We start from the raw sequence: 17992 nt of genomic DNA, 5'->3' as shown, positions 1-17992 counted from the left end.
GTATTACAACAGACAAAATCACTTATCCACACACTGTCTAATTACCTTCAAGGAATAAAACATCATGTTTCATTTACCTTTAAAATACTTGCGATCCATTCTGCTCCATGCCATGTCAAATTACATCCAGTGAAATCTATTACTATGATTGTCGGTGAATTCTTCACACTTTTGCAAATTACTACATAAACAAAACAGAACTCAATAAATAAAGATGTTACAATCACATTAAGTACAGGAAACCAACATGAGTCAATTCCAGTGTCATTGCAAAAATACAAAATTCAGTAATAGTAAAAGAAGGGTTGCACTCACTGGTAAAATTCAATGGCTCCATGCGGACATTCCGCAAACTGCGGGCACCGGCATAAACGTGCCAGCGCTAGGACCGCACAGAAATGCGCCGTCTCATAGACGGCTATGCATTCCGTGTGGAGTCCGCAGTAAGAATGAACGTGTTCATTCTTTCTGAGGACACGGAAAATGGAATTTCCATGCCGGAAAAATCTGGCACGGAAATTTCACCGTGCGCACAGTGCAGCAGAATCCTGTTAAATTCTTAGGGACACTGCTGAAGAGGAATCTCCGTGCTGAATTCCAATGCGGAATCCGGCACAGAATTTCCTTACTCAAACAGAAAAACAGAAGAGCTATAATTGGATTACAAGTCCACAAATTGGAGATGGCTCAGTCATTTAAAGAGTGATTGCTTCACTTAAAGTTCTTTAATTTCCACGTTGGAGAACATCAAAAACAACCGATTTTATCTGTTTGAAAAATTTATAAACTCAGTTTTGTTACAAAAAAAAATAAACTGAAGGTTACAGCTTCACAAATACTGTTTAAAATTATACTTTGCTAATCTCCATGGCAGCCAAGGGTACTGTAAGAACAAGACCCTCAAAATAAAAGCAGCAAGTCACAGAAGGAAAATCTGCCAGGGAATGAATGACTCACTGTGTCCATTGCTTTAGCAATCTGTATGGTAACATTTTTCCCCAGATAGGTTTGACATCAAGTGTCAATAAAAGAGCTTGACGGCTGTTAAAGATTGTGTTGTACATACTAATTGATACAACTAGTTCAATCAGTATACAGCCTCTGCCTTTCTATATCCTATATGACTTTATCTAAAACAAAATCTCACACAAGCACAGTTCCAGCTTTTGCTACAACAGTAGAAAAACAGAGGGGCCGCAAAAATCTGATTATTACAGGAGACTTTTTGGGATGATTAAAACATCTAAAAATATGTAAAACAGCCCAAAAGAAGTTCCTTGCACTTAATTTAACATCTGGAACAATTACATAAGTAAACCTAACAATGTGCATTTTTTAAGACATAAAACAGACTTTCTTGAAGAAAGCACATAGCCTTAGAATTACTTGTTTGCTCAACAGTGTTTCTCATAAAATGTGGAGAAAATACAGCATTTCGGCATCAAATTTTAAATTTGAAACATTGTCCTTAGGACTCCATCAGACAGTACAGTTCACAACTGTCTATATTCTGTGAATGAAGGGCAGACTGCAGACTGTTCTAAATTATTCTGTAATCTGCTAAATTTCCAAATTGTTCCTGTGGCCCACAGAGCAATTTCATTAAAAAAATATATATAACCTGACATTTTAATTCAATTTCCCAAATGTACGAAAGATATGATCTAATGATACATATATCATGATAAGTTTCGTGCATTTATACTCCACTATAAGAGGAAAGGTAGCTTTATTTGGGAGGATAGACATGTTATCCTCTATCCAAAGGAGAGGGGATAACATGTCTGATTGTGGGGGTCAGCCGCTGGGGACCACCACAATCTCTGTCGCAGCACCCCAATTATCCGATGCCATTCCGATGCACCATGACCTTTACAGGAGCTGCGCTCGCTTCATCAGGTCTCTGTCAGCAGTAATGCACTTACAGACAATAATGGAGAACAGCAATCTCATTAACACCTTAATTAACCCCGTCATTAATCCCTTAAGTGCCATACTCAATAGCGATTCAGGCACAGAGGTGTCAGCAGAAAGCACTGTCGTCAGGCAGAAAGGAAATTCAAAAAGAAAAGAACTTCCTGTGGATCATAGAGCAGTTGATGAGTACTGGAAGGATTAAGATTTTTTAATAGAAGTAATTTACAAATCTGTTTAACTTTCTGGCACCAAAAAAAATGTTTTCCAGTGAAGTACCCCTTTAACCGCTTAAGGACCAAGCCCATTTTCACCTTAACCCCTTAAGGACTCATAACGCTTTCAATTTTGCACCTAAAAATCCATATGATGGCTAATTTTTTGCACCACCAATTCTACTTTGCAGTGACAGTCATTTTACCAAAAAATCCACGGCGAAACGGAAAAAAAAAATCATAGTGCGACAAAATTGAAGTAAAAATTTCATTTTGTAACTTTTGGGGGCTTCCGTTTCTACACAGTACATTTTTCTGGTCAAAATGACACCTTGGCCCTCATTTACTTAGAAAATCGGGTTGTAAGTCTATCTTGCTTTCTTACCCGACTGCTTTTTTCCCCTGGTATTTATTATTATGTCACATCCTGTTTGTCGCACGTGGGTTTTGTAGGTTTTGGTTTCCAACTCCTCTGAGTTGTCAGGAAAAAATCCACAACAATTCAACAAATTCGGGTTGGAAACCTTTATAAATACGTGGGAAAGCTCAGAAATGTCGGGTTACGCCCCTTTTTCGGGTTTGGGAGAATCCACATCGGGTCCGTCGGGAAAAAATGTCGCATCGTGTCGCACGATGTCTGCGACATGTCGCAGACAAAGAAGCGCCAAAAAAAACGACAAAACAAGTCGGGTTTAGAATAGTAAATGAGGGCCCTTTTCTTTATTCTGTAGGTCCATACGATTAAAATGATACCCTACTTATATAGGTTTGATTTTGTCGTACTTCTGAAAAAAATCATAACTACATACAGGAAAATTTATACGTTTAAAATGGTCATCTTCTGACCCCTGTAACTTTTTTTATTTTACCGCATATGGGCCGGTATGAGGGCTCATTTTTTGTGCCTTGTTCTGAAGTTTTTATCAGTACCTTTTTGTGTTGATCGGCCTTCTTGATTGCTTTTTCAAAAAAATTTTACGATATAAAAAGTGACCAAAAATACGCTATTTTGGACTTTGGAATTTTTTTGCGCGTACGCCATTGACCGTGCGGTTTAATTATTGATATCATTTTATAGTTCGGACATTTATGCACGCGGCGATACCACATATGTTAATTTTTATTTACACTGTCTTTTTTTCTATTCTATGGGAAAAGGGGGGCGATTCAAACTTTTATTAGGGAAGGGGTTAAATGACCTTTATTAACTTTTTTTTTTTTTCCACTTCTTTTTGCAGTGTTATAGCTCCCATAGGGGGCTATAACACTGCACACACTGATCTCTTATGCTGATCCCTGCAAAGCCATAGCTTTGCACGGATCAGCGAGATAGGGGCTCGATTGCTCAAGCCTGTAGCTCAGGCTTGGAGCAATCAAACCCCGATCGGACGCGGTGGAGACAGGTAAGGAGAAATCCGCCTGCTTCCCAGCTGATCGGAACATGGCAATTTTATCGCCATGTCCCGATCAGCCCGACTGAGCTGCCGGGAAGGGTTTACTTTCGTTTTCAGACGCGGCGGTCAACTTTGATCACCGTGTCTGAAGGGTTAACAGCGCGCGGCACAACGATCGGTGCCGCACGCTGTTAGCCCAGGGTAACGATAGCCGGGATCGACCTGGTGTCATGCGGGGTCACAGCGTGACCCCGTTTTTCACACCGGGACCAGGCTCAGGGTGTACAGGTACGCCCTGAGTCCTTAAGAGGTTAAGGACCAGAGCGTTTTTTGCACATCTGACCACTGTCACTTTAAGCATTAATAACTCTGGGGTGCTTTTACTTTTCATTCTAATTCCGAGATAGTTTTTTCGTGACATATTCTACTTTATGTTAGTTGTCGATACTTGCATCATTTCTTGGTGGAAAATTCCAAAATTTGATGAAAAAATTTAAAATTTTTGCATTTTTCTAACTTTGAAGTTCTCAGCTTGTAAGGAAAATAGACATTCCAAATAAATTATATATTGATTCACATATACAACATGTCTACTTTATATTGGCATCATAAAGTTGACATGTTTTTACTTTTGGAAGACATCAGAGGGCTTCAAAGTTCAGCAGCAATTCTCCAATTTAAAAAAAATAAAAATAAATTTAAAAAAAAATCGGAATTTTTCAGGGACCAGTTCAGGTTTGAAGTGGATTTGAAGGGCCTTCATATTAGAAATACCTCATAAATGATGCCATTATAATAACTGCACCCCTCAAAGTATTCAAAATGACATTCAGTAAGTGTGTTAACCCTTTAGGTGTCACAGGAATAGCAGCAAGGTGAAGGTGAAAATTCAAAATCTTAATTTTTTGCACTTGCATGTTCTTGTAGACCCAGTTTTTGAATTTTTACAAGGGGTAATAGGAGAAAAGGCCCCCCAAAATTTGTAACCCAATTTCTCTCGAGTAAGGAAATACCTCATATGTGTATGTCAAGTGTTCGGCGGGTGCACTAGAGGGCTCAGAAGGGAAGGAGCAACAATGGCATTTCGGAGAGGGAATTTAGCTGAAATGGTTTTTGGGGGGCATGTCACATTTAGGAAGCCCCTATGGTGCCAGAACAGCAGAAAACCCCCACATAGCATACCATTTTCGAAACTACACCACTCAAGGCACGTAACAAGGGGTCCAGTGAGCCTTAACACCCCACAGGTGTTTGACGACTTTTCGTTAAAGTCGGATGTGTAAATGGAAAAAAAAATTTTTTTTCACTAAAGTTTTTTCCCCAAATTTACAATTTTTACAAATGGTTATGGGATAAAATGCCCCCCAAAATTTGTAACCCCATGTTCGGAAGTAAAATGCTCTGCAGGCTAAATACAATGCTCAGAAGAGAAGGAGTCACATTTGGCTTTTGGAAAGCAGATTTTGCTGAAATGGTTTTTGCGGGGCATGTCAAAAAAACACCCATTTGGAAACTACACCCCTCAAGGAACGTAACAAGGGGTACAGTGAGCCTTATTACCTCACAGGTGTTTGATGAATTTTTGTTAAATTTGGATGTGTAAATGAAAAAAAAACTGACTGCCAAAATAGGAGAAAATGACTGCCGAAATCTGTAACCCCATTTCTTCCGAGTACGGAAATACCCCATGTGTGGACTTCAAGTGCTCTGCTGGCGCACTACAATTCTCAGAAGAGGAAGAGCGCCATTGAGCTTTTGGAGAGCGAATTTGTTTGGAATGGAAGTCAGGGGCCATGTGCATTTACAAAGCCCCCTGTGGTGCCAGAACAGTGGACCCCATTTTGGAAACTACACCTCTCACAGAATTTAATAAGGGGTGTAGTGAGTATTTACACCCTAATGGCGTTTGACAGATCTAAGGAACAGTGGGCTGTGCAAATGAAAAATTACATTTTTCATTTTCATGGACCACTGTTCCAAAAATCTGTCAGACACCTGTGGGGCGAAAATGCTCACTGTACCCCTTATTATATTCCGTGAGGGGTGTAGTTTCTAGGGATGTAAGAAAAAATCGATTCTCGCGATAATCGCGATTTTTCATTTGCCGATACAGAATCGATTCAAAATATTTTTGAATCGATTCTTTTAGGGATGTGGAATTTTTAATAAAACGCACTTTATCTTACCTGCCAACGAGCCCGCGGAGCTCCGGTACAGTCCGGTACAGGTGTTCGGTCCCCGGGCTGTATTCTTCTTACTTCCTGTTAGTCCGGCACGTCACATGGAGCTTCAGCCTATCACCAGCGGAGGCGGGACATCGCTGCGGCTGGTGATAGGCTGAAGCTCCATGTGACGTGCCGGACTAACAGGAAGAAGAATACAGCCTGGGGACCGAACACCTGTACCGGACTGTACCGGAGCTCCGCGGGCTCGTTGGCAGGTAAGATAAAGTGCGTTTTATTTTATTTTGCAGCCCGGACGGGATAACATGAGAAAAGTGAGCACCGGAGTACTAGATCGCCGCTGTCAAAGCTGACAGCGGCGTCTATTGGGATCTATGAATGCTCCCAGGTGGGCGATATATCGCGATGTATCGTCACCTAGACGGTATCGCGATATATCGCGATATATCGAATCGCCACACTGGTATCGCGATTCGAATCGAATCGCCAAATTCTTGGCGATTCACACCCCTAGTAGTTTCCAAAATGGGGTCACATATGGGGGTCCATTGTTCTGACACTATTGAAGCTTTGTAAACACACGTGGCCTTCAATTCCGGACAAATTTTCTCTTAAACAGCCCAATTCTTCTTCAGTCCTTCTCTTCTGAGCATTGTAGTTCGCCCGCAGGGCACTTTACATCCAGATATGGGGTATGTTCTTATTCAGAAGAAATAGGGTTACAAATTTTGGGGGGCTGTTTTCCTATTTTCCCTTGTGAAAATTAAACACCAGCCTTTTAGTGAAAAAAAATTAGTCAAACACCTGTGGGGTGTTAAGGCTCACTATTCTCCTTGTTATGTTCCATGAGGGGTGTAGTTTTCAAAATGGGGTCACATGTGGGTATTTATTTTATTGCGTTTATGTCAGAACCCCTGTAAAATCAGCCACCCCTGTGAAAATCACCAATTTAGGCCTCAAATGTACATAGTGCGCTCTCACTCCTGAGCCTTGTTGTGCGCCCGCAGAGCACTTTACGCCCATATATGGGGTATTTCCGTACTCAGGAGAAAATGCATTACAAATTACGGGGATCTTTTTTTTTTCCTTTTACCACTTGTGAAAATGAAAAGTATGGGGCAACGCCAGTATGTTAGTGTAAATGTTTTTTTTTTTTTACACTAAAAGGCTGGGGTAGACTCCAACTTTTACATTTCATAATGGGTAAAAAGAAAACAACCCCCCCAAAATTACGGAAATACCCCATATGTGGCCCTAAACCGTTTCCTTGAAGTGAGAGCATCATGCGCATTTGAGGACTAAATTAGGGATTGCATAGGGGTGGACATTGGGAATCATTGGCATAGAATACCCCTAACAGGGTGCATCCAGCTGTTGCTTAACTCCCAGCATGCCTGGACAGTCAGTGGTTGTCCTGAAATTATGGGAGTTGTTGTTTTGCAACAGATGGAGGCTCTGTTTTGGAAACACTGCCGTACGATACGCTTTTCTTTTTTATTGGGGTGTATATGTAGTGTTTTACCCTTTATTATGTGTTAGTGTAGTGTTTTTAGGGTACATTCACACTGGCGGGGTGGTACGGTGGGTTTCCCCCTAGGAGTTTGCGCTGTGGTGAAAAATTTGCCACAGTTCAAACTTGAAGTAGGAAACTCACTGTAAACCTGCCCGTTTGAACGTACCCTGTACATTCACATGGGAGCATGCAGAGACAGCTGTTTGCTGTTTGGGCATGCTGGGATTTTGCATCTGGAGGGCTACAGTTTAGAGACCACTGCACAGTGATCTCCAAACTGTGGCCCTCCAAATGTTGCAAAACTACAAATCACAGCATTCCCAAACTGCAAACAGCTGTCTGGGCATGCTGGGAGTTGTAGTTTTGCAACATCTGGAGGGCTACAGTTTAGAGACCACTGTATAGTGGTCTCCAAACTGTAGCCATCCAGATGATGCTAGGCAACTAACCAGCTTCCGTAGGATCCAGGGAGCCACATCCCTGTCCTCTGTTGCCGCCGATAGCCGTCTGTTGCCACCGCCGCCTCCGATGGGTAAGTGGACCTTCGGCAGTGGTCCCCGTCGGTTAACCCCATTCTGCCTGGACAACAGTGGGTGGGCAGAGCGAGAGAACCGAACTTTAACCCCCCCCCCCCATCTGCTATTGGTCGTCGCTTCTGAACGACCAATAGCAGAGATAGAAGGGGTGGCGCCCCTGCCACCGCACTCCTATCCCTTTAGGAGGATCGTGGGTGTCTTGGACAACCCCGATCCCCCTTATTTACCCCGATCGCCGGTGTGGATTCAAGTCTTGGGACCCCCCTGGGGCATTTGTACGGGGTGCCTGCTGATAGATATCAGCAGCCCTCCCCCCCCCCCCCCACGTACGGTCCCTGCCCGACGGGGACGGAAATTCCCACAGGCGTACAGGTACGCCCTTGGTCCTTAAGTGGTTAAAGGGGTATTCCAGGATTTTTTATTCTTTGAATGTAAGACAGGGGCAGGAAAGTTAGTCTAGTTATATACTTCACTTACATGAGTTTGGTGGTTAATATCGAATTAACTATCTTTCTTTTCCTGGAAGATCATTTTCTGCCGACTATATAATGAGTGCTGTCTCAGACTTTTCCCAGCTTGCTGTGTAGCCCAAGACAATACAAGTCATGTGCTAAAAGGGAGCTTGGCTGCTTTGTCTGTTATGTGTGAAGCCAGACTCCTGATGAAGTGACTGGCGCACATGTGCTTGTATTAGTCATCACACAGTTCCACAGATTGTGTGTCAGGTGATATGGGGCAAGACATGTGATCAAAGGGAGCATGGCTGTGTTGCAATGGGTGGGGCGACCTATCTGTGGGGGGGGTAAACAAGACACTTCCATGTAGTCTGAGGAAGGCCACAGAAACAGGAAGTAGCCAGTTCCGAAATAAACAAGCCAACAACATTATTGGGGACACAGGATACTGCCATTTACAACCAACACAAACACAGATCCTTTGTAAGCATGTCCATTACTGTATAACAATTAGTAAAGTCAACTTATATTGGATAACCCCTTTATGGGGTTAATGACTGGGTTAATTAAGGAGTTAATGAACTTTCTGTTCTCAGTCATTGGCTGAAAGTGCACAGCACAGTCTATGCAAAGTTATGTCTCTTTACCTTTTAAAGGAGAACTAGGCTGAAACTTTTTTTCTATCTACTGTGCCCGGACTGCAAAAAGTAAAATAAATATCAAATAACACAGCCTCGGCTAGTGATACACTGAGCCCAGTGACATGTAACAGGCCGGGAAGCAGGGAAGAAGGTGGGGCCCAGGCCTGTTACATGTCACTCCACTCAGCCTATCTCTAACCGAGGTGGGACATCGCTGCAGCCGGCGATAAGCTAATCACGAGTGACGTGTCAGGCTCTAAGATGCAGAAAAAGACCAGGCCCAGAAGGCAGATATCAGCACACCGGGGGAGCGGTGGAAGGTGAGTTAAAGTTTGTTATTTAACTTTTTGCAGCCAGAGTTCTCCTTGAGGGACACACACCTTTTTGGCCTTGAGGACAGAGTCAAGTTTAATTTTTGCATTTTTGATTTACCTCCTCACCTTTTAATAGCCAAAGCTTTAATTTTCCCCTACACGAGGGCTTGCTTTTACTATGAAATGTACAGTACCACAACAATGGTACTGTGCAACTTCATACAGCGGGAGCAGGCACAGGACGTACATGTACGTCCTGTCTCCATAAGGGGTTAAAGATCAACTGTTTGTGCTCCCTTTTGATTTTTTGTATCAGTTTACCTTACTTTGTATCCAGTTTTAAACTGATCTTTTTTGTTTTGCCTTTTTTGTGGTGTTAAAGGAGCTCTCTCATTGATAAAAACTTATCCTCTATCAGAAGGATAGGGGATAAGCTTTAGATTGCTGGAGTGTCCGAGCGCGGGGGCCCCCGCGATCTCCTGTATGGATCCCCGACTCTCCCCTGGAGCGGCGTGTCACAAGCCCCCCCCCCCCCCCCACTGCCCGAAGCGTGGGCCGCAGCCACACCCCTCCATATAGTAACAGCCCCTTTGAGAAAGGTTACGAAACGGCGTTGGGGACGGAGGAGCAGCACACAAATGGGTAAGACACTGGCACTTTAAATCCTACATTCAGACATTGTTGACAGTATCATGTACTTTATGACTAGGTCTTATGTCCAGTCAGGCACTTTCTTATTATAGAATACCACACACCTTCAGGTTAGGTAGCAGTCTGCACTTTATGTTGAGGAGGTGTAGGTAAGGTACCCTATATGTATAGAAGAGACATGATATATAGTCATTTTTGAGATTGGTAGTGCTCCCAAATATCTGTGGTGTGTTATGCTCCCTGTATGTTTGCTCGGCCTAAGCTCTGAGGTCCTCCATTTTTGTATCCAGTTGGTTAATATTTTACCATGATTATAATAAAAGTTACATTTTATTTAAGTGGTATTGTGTAAACTCTTTTTTTCTTTTGTTGTTATATTGTGATATGAGTTTTCCACTATAAATGAAGGATCATTATAGACACCATGTAGCTGAATATGGCCATTTATCATTGTAGGTGTCAATTTGGATTTATTTTTTGTTTTTGGTTAACATGGAGGAAAGTAGGGACCCTCCGGCTGTCCTGTAAGCTGTTCGGGATGCCACGATTTTGCCGAGGCGATCCCGAACAGCTCCCTGAGCTAGCCGGCAGTACTTTACTTTCACTTTAGACATGCCGTTCAACTTTGAATGCCGCGCCTAAAGGGTTAATAGCGTGCGGCACCGCGATCAGTGCCGCGCGCTATTAGCCACGGGTCCCGGCTGTTAGAGGCCGGGCCCGACCCGCCCTCTGTCCCCAAGGAGTTAATTTAATGAATATATAATATCTATTTTATGTACTTACTTTTCAGACCTTCATCTCCACATGAACAATATGGTAACGCCAAGCTCTCCAAGGATGACGAGGCAGCCAAGCCCTTAGGTAAAAGAAAACAAGGTACTTGAAAAACAAACTGCAAACATCGTTTCATACATAATAAAAACAACTAGCCAAATAACGCATTTATTAGTATTATTTTCTGGTTTGCCTCGAGTCTGCAGAAAAAAGAAACCACCCGACACGCTCCTCCTCCATGTGTTGGAAAGTCTATTAAGGCAATTTATAACCTCTGTCCATTTACACTTTCAGGGCCTACAGACATGTTGGGGGAAGGTTTAGATTCCCCTTTATAAACCAGAACAGAACAGAAAGACACTCTTGTAACATTAGTTCATTTTCTGGTGGCCTTAAGCCCTCTAAATATATCACAGTCAGCTATTAAGAATAATGACTGCCATGTAATACTACATTGGCTACCTGGATATAGCTTTTCCCCAAAACATCTGTTCTGATGTGCCAAACCCTTAGCTTTCCACAATTAAATGTTGTCACTTAAATACATTTAAGTGAATGTATTCCCTAGATTTTTACTACTGCTTAGATACAGACATTGAGACTTGTTCCTATTATACAATTGGTTTCTATTCCCATTTTATTTTTATTTTTTTTTGGTTTCATATTTTTGTGTACAACCATCTTGACAAAGTGGAAACAAAATTTTAGAAAATGTATAAAAAAGAAAAACTAAAATTTCACGACATAAGTATTCAGACTAGGGATCGATCGATTATCATTATGGCCGATATTATCGGCCGATAATCACGATTTTGGGCATTATCGGTATCGGCAATTACCTTGCAGATAAGCCGATAATGCCCCCCCCCGCACCGCCCCCACTGCACCCCCCCCCCCGACCCGCCGCACCGCGACTGCCCCCCCCCGACCCACCGCGTCGCACCCCCACCGTAGTGCTGGGCGGTATACCGGTATGGATTTTTGCCCATACCGCTATACCGGTCGGGCCCCTCCCCCACCCTCCGAGTCAATAAAAAAATAAAAAATAAACTTACCCGTAATGCGGGTGGTCCGGGCCAGCCATCCTTCCTTCCTGTATTGTCCGTCCGGCGCCATTCCGGGTGGAGGGGGCACCGTTACGGGCTGTCCTTCTCCGGGGGTCCTCTTCTCCACTCCGGGCAGGCTCCAGCCTAGTACGCTGCTTAGACGCCGCTACGCCGTGACGTCAGGTGCGTTGCTGTGCACGGGCCTCACTGTGCAGCGGCGTCTATGCAGCGTACTAGGCCGGAGCCTGCCCGGAGTGGAGAAGAGGACCCCCGGAGAAGAAGGACAGCCCGGACCGGTGGACCCTCCACCCGGAATGCCACCAGACACTACAGGAAGGAAGGATGGATGGCCCTGACCACCCTGACAGGTAGGGGAGAGATGCGGGAGGTGGCGGCGGCGGCCTATGGCACCGCAAAAGCCACTGCAGTGCATTGATTTAAAGTGCCCGCTTTAAATCAATGACCTGCAGCGGTGTCCAGGGGGGATAAATAGCCGATAACTTATAATAAGTTATCGGCTATCGGCCCTAACCCCCACCGATTATCGGTATCGGCCCTAAAAAACCAATATCGGTCGATCCCTAATTCAGACCTTGCTTGCTACAATGATTAAAATTTAGCTCTGGCTCCTCCCATTTATTTTGATCATATTTGAGATGTTTCTACATCTGGATTGGAGTCACTTGCGGTAAGTTCAGTTTATTGAACATGATTTGGATAGACGCAGCTCTGTCTAAGGTAAGTTGACAATGCAAGCCATAAGGAGGAAGGAACTGCCTGTGGAGCTATAAGACAGGGTTGTGTGAAGGCACAGATCTTAACAAAAGTGCCAAAAATGTCTGCTGCACTGAAAGTTCCCAAGAGCACAGTGGCCTCCATAATTCTTCAATGGAAGATTGAAACAACCAGTATTCTTCCTAGAGCTAGCCACCCAAACTAGGTAATCGGGGAGAAGGGCCTTGATAAATTAGGTGACCAAGAACCAAATGGTCACTCCGGCTGTGCTCCAAAGATCCTGTGTGCAGATGGGACAAATTTTTTAAGGTCCACAATTACTGTAGTAGTCCACTAATCTTGGCTTTATAGCTGAGTGGCCAGAAAAAAAAAATCCTCTCCTAAGTTAAAGACACATAAACACCTGTCTGAGGTTTGCCAAAATTAAACTCTTTGACCTCAACATCAGGCACTGCTCATCACCTGCCCAATATTATCCCTACAGTGAAGCATTGTGGTGGCAGCATCATGCTGTGGGGGTGTTTTTCAGAGGCTGGGACAGGAAGACTGGTTAGGGTTGAGGGAGAGCTAAAGTACAGTGATATTCTTAAAAACCTGATTCAGAGTGTGCTGGATGTTAGACTGGGCCGAAGATTCACCTTCCATCAAGATAATGATCCTAAGCAAACAGCCAAGACAACAAAGGAGTGGCTTAGGGACAATTCTGTAATGTCATTGAGTGGCCCAGCAAGAGCCCTGACTTGAACCCAGTCTAACATCTCTGGAGAGACCTCAAAATGTCTGTTTACTGTCGGTCCCCATTTAACCTAAAATAGTTTGGTAGAATCCCCAAACCCAGGTGTGCAAACCTTATGGCATCACACCCAAGGAGGCTGGAGGCTGTAATTTCTGCCAAAGTACTGAGTAAAAGTCTAAAAATACTTGTCAATGCAACATTTTAGTTTTTCCTTTCCAATAAATAAGCAAATATTTCTAACATTCTCTATTCACATCATAATTATGGGGTACTGAATGCAGAATGATGGGGGGAAACTTTTTTTTTTTTTTGCAACATAAATTGTGAAAAAAGTGAAAAGGTCTGAAAACTTTCTAAATGCACTGTAATGGTCTGGCTGGATTGTTGCAGCGGCAGGGCGATTGTGAGAAAGAGTCACAACCTGGCAGATTCACTGTGCATGTACAGTAATTTCTAGAGGCAGAGAACTTGCTTCCAGTCTCTAATGACAGCTCAGCATGTAGTTTGGGAGCCTTTTGCACAAGAAGAGAACTACATCATACAGATGCAGTATTTCCACTCTGTTTATGTGTTCATGCAATAAAGTCTGTGGCCACACTTTGGGCCCCGATAAAAGTTGTTTATTTTTTAACTAAAAGGACGTGCAACAAATTATAAAAGGTATGACAGGCATTCTTTTACTAAACCATGTGACAGATGCATTTTAAACAATAGGTCATTCTGATGACACATTCACATCCCCCATTATAAACATTAAAGGGATTATCCAGGAATAGAAAAACACAGGTAATTTCTTTCCAAAACCGCTCCCTGTCTGCCTCCAGGTTAGGTGTGGTTCTGCACCTCAGTTCCATTGAAGTGAATGGAGACAAGTTGTAATATCACATTCAACCTGGAGACGGACAGGGAGTGGTTTTGGAAAGAAATTACCTGTGTTTTTCTATTCCTGGATAACCCCTTTAATCCTGGAAATACTTGCCTTTGCTAAGATGATTAAATCTCTTTCCCTTAAAGGAAGTCCATGGAGCTCCAACTGTTTTAAAGAACTGGACACAGTCAAACAGGCTGCAAGAGCTTTACATAGTTGAAAGGTCATGTCTTTAGATCGGATAGATGGGATTCGTCTTCGAAAGTGGACTCCATATTTATCAGACTCTGCTAAACAAACAGTTATCTATTAGGAAGGGGGTTTCATATAATAGTTTTCTTAAAACATGAAAAACACTTACCTGGCTACTGGTCTAGGGACCTGAACTGAAATAATGATACTGATCTATGAAATGGTTAGACTATGTCATTACACCTGCAAACATCTGTAATCTTTTTGTTTTAATATATGGGCATGTGTTCTCACCTATTTTAGCCCCTTTCCGCAAAATCAGGTACATATATGTGCTGATTATGGCTGACTTGCCTTAATTGTGACATAATTTTTTGTGACATATTGTAGTTAATATTAATGGTAAATTTTTAAATAATAAATTCTGCGTTTTTTGGGAAAAACTCAAACCAAATTAAAGTGGACTCCATATTTATCAACTGATGCCAGAAAGCTAAACAGATTTGCTAATGCTGCTGTGTGCTCCAGAGGAAGTTGTATTATTCTTTTCTGTCTGACCACAGTGCTCTCTGCTGACACCTCTGTCCATGTCAGTAACTGTCCAGAGTAGGAGAGGTTTGCTATGGGGATTTTCTCCTACTCTGGACAGTTCCTGACATGGACATAGGTGTCAGCAGAGTGCACTGTGGACAGACAGAAAAGAACAACTCAACTTCCTCTGGAGCATACAGCAGCTGATAAGTACTGGAAGATTTTTTAATAGAAGTAATTTACAAAATCTGTTTAACTTTCTGGCACCAGTTCATTTGAAAAAAAAAAAAAAAAAAAGTTTTTCACTGGAGTACCCCTTTAATGATTTATTCACATCTACAATATGTCTACTTCATGGGGGAGATTTATCAAAACCTGTCCAGAGGAAAAAGTTGCCCATATCACCCAATCAGCTCGCTTCTTTCATTTTTAACAAGGCCTCTGCAAAATGAAAGAAGCAATCTGATTGGTTGCTATGGGCAACTGCACCACTCTTCCTCTGCACAGGTTCCCACCAGCATTTTAGTGAAAAAAAATCTCATTTTTAATTTTCACATCAGACTTTAACAAAGTTATCAAACACCTGGCTCACTGTATCCCTTATTACGTTACTTGAGGGGTGTAGTTTCCAAAATAGTATACCAGTTTTTTTTTTGCTGTTCTGGCACCATAGGGGACTTCCTATATGTCACATGCTCCCTAAAAACCATTTCAGAAAAACTAACTATCCAAAATCCCATTGTCACTCCTTCCCTTCTGAGCCCTCTACTGCGCTCGCAGGACACTTTACGTTAACAGGTATTTCAGAGGTATTTCCTTACTCGAGAGAAATTGGGTTACAAATTGGAGGGGGGGGGGGGGGGGATTTCTCTCCTTTTACCACTTGTAAAAAAAAAAATCAAAAACTGGGTCTACAAGAACATGCGAGTGTAAAAAACGAAGATTGAATTTTCTCCTTCACTTTGCTGCTATTCTTGTGAAACACCTAAAGGGTTAATACACTTTCGGAATGTCATTTGAATACTTTGAGGAGTGCAGTTTTTATAATGGGGTAATTTATGGGATATTTCTAATATGAAGACCCCTCAAATCCACTTCAAAACGGAACTGGTCCCTTAAAAATTCAGATTTTGAAAATTTTGTGAAAAATTTAAAAATTGCGGCTGAACTTTGAAGCCCTCTGATGCCTTTCAAAAGTAAAAACATGTAAACTTTATGATGCAAACAAACATGTTTTATATGTGAATCAATATATAATCTATTTGGTATGTCTATTTTCCTTACAACCAGAGAGCTTCAAATTTAAAATAATGCTAATTTTTTAATTTTTTCCTGAAATTTTGGAATTTTTCATAAGTAATTATGTAGTATCAGAATTACTGGCTGTTCGGGGCAGTCTCTGACGGCCCCGAACAGCCAGAGCCTGCAGGGGTGAGGTGGCACTGGTGCCACCTCACGATCGCCTTGATTCGTCGGCCGGATTACCGGACGACCAATCAGGGCGCCTGCTGCGGGTGTCACTCCCGCACCCGCTCCGCCCCTCTTCCGGAGGGCGTGAGCGGATGCAGGAAGACGACCCCGGGTGCTGGGGACACCGATCCCCGGCGTCCATGTTGGGATCGGGGCCCCAGGAGTGATGGCGGCGGCGAGGGACAGCCTGCGATGGAGCAGCAGCAGGAGGTGAGTTACAGCCTCCTGCTGTTGCTTAGCAACAGCTCCCAGCATGCAAAAAGGGCATGCTAGGAGCTGTAGTTATGCAACAGCAGGAGGCAGACCACCACAACTCCCAGCATTCCCTTATGGGCATGCTGGGACTTATGGTTTTGCAACAGCTGGAGGCACATTTTTTCTATGGAAAAGTGTACCTTCAGCTGTTGTATAACTACAACTCCCAGCTTGCACAAACAGCTAAAGTGCATGCTGGGAGTTGTAGTGGTGCATCTGCTGGTTGCATAACTACAACTCCCAGCATGCCCGTTGGCTGTCGGTGACTGCTGGGAGTTGTAGTTTTGCAACAGCTGGAGGCACACTGGTTTTGAAACACTGAGTAAGGTCACAAACTCTGTGATACATAACCAGTGTGCCTACAGCTGTTGCAAAACTAAAACTCTCAGCATGTACAGTCTGTCAGCGCATGCTGGGAGTTGTGGTTTTGCAACAGCTGGATGTCCCCCCCAATGTGAATGTACAGGGTACACTCACATGGGCGGAGGCTTACAGTAAGTATCGGGCTGCAAGTTTGAGCTGCAGCAAATTTTCTGCAACAGCTCAAACTGCAAGCGAGAAACGACTGTGAACGCTCGCCCGTGCGACTGTACCCTAAAAACACTACACTACACTAACACAAAAAATAAAATAAAAAGTAAAAAAAATACTACATATACACATACACATACCCCTACACAGCCCCCCTCCCCTCCCCAATAAAAATGAAAAACGTCTGGTACGCCACGGTTTCCAAAACGGAGCCTCCAGCTGTTGCAAAACAACAACTCCCAGTATTGTCGGACAGCCGTTGACTGTCCAGGCATGCTGGGAGTTTTGCAACAGCTGGAGGCACCCTGTTTGGGAATCATTGGCGTAGAATACCCCTATGTCCACCCCTATGCAATCCCTAATTTAGGCCTCAAATGCGCATGGCGCTCTCACTTTGGAGCCCTGTCGTATTTCAAGGCAACAGTTAAGGGTCACATATGGGGTATCGCCGTACTCGGGAGAAATTGGGCTTCAAATTTTGGGGGGTATTTTCTGCTTTTACCCTTTTTAAAAATTTAAAGTTTTTGGGAAAAGAAGCATTTTAGGTAAAAAATTTTTTATTTTTTTTACATATGCAATAGTCGTGAAACGCCTGTGGGGTATTAAGGTTCACTTAACCCCTTGTTACATTCCCCGAGGGCTCTAGTTTCCAAAATGGTATGCCATGTGGGGTTTTTTGCGGTCCTGGCACCATAGGGGCTTCCTAAATGCGGCATGCCCCCAGAGCAAAATTTGCTTTCAAAAAGCCAAATGTGACTCCTTCTCTTCTGAGACCTGTAGTGCACCAGCAGAGCACTTTTCACCCCCATATGGGGTGTTTTCTGAATCGGGAGAAATTGGGCTTCAAATTTTGGGGGGTATTTTCTGCTACTACCCTTTTTAAAAATGTAAAACTTTAGGGAAACCAAGCATTTTAGGTAAAATTTTTTTTTTTTTTTTACAAATGCAAAAGTCGTGAATTACCTGTGGGGTATTAAGGTTCACATTACCCCTTGTTACGTTCCCCGAGGGGTCTAGTTTCCAAAATGGCATGCCATG

At 43.1% G+C, this 17992-nt stretch overlaps 1 protein-coding gene across 1 annotated transcript in view; it reads right to left on the bottom strand.

Moving 5' to 3' along the window:
• The window catches only part of CEP78 (centrosomal protein 78), a 103203-nt gene that overhangs the window by 68885 nt on the left and 16326 nt on the right, over window positions 1-17992 (bottom strand). The window contains exons 3-5 of the mRNA XM_056523610.1: window positions 14087-14262; window positions 10600-10672; window positions 78-181 (exon numbers count right to left, since the gene is read on the bottom strand). Coding sequence (XP_056379585.1) covers window positions 78-181; window positions 10600-10672; window positions 14087-14262 — 353 coding nt within the window. The remainder of the gene's footprint in view (window positions 1-77; window positions 182-10599; window positions 10673-14086; window positions 14263-17992) is intronic.

This window comes from Hyla sarda, chromosome 1 (genome assembly GCF_029499605.1).
Source record: "Hyla sarda isolate aHylSar1 chromosome 1, aHylSar1.hap1, whole genome shotgun sequence".
Classification (NCBI taxonomy): domain Eukaryota; kingdom Metazoa; phylum Chordata; class Amphibia; order Anura; family Hylidae; genus Hyla; species Hyla sarda.
This window is presented reverse-complemented; position numbering and strand designations above follow the sequence as displayed.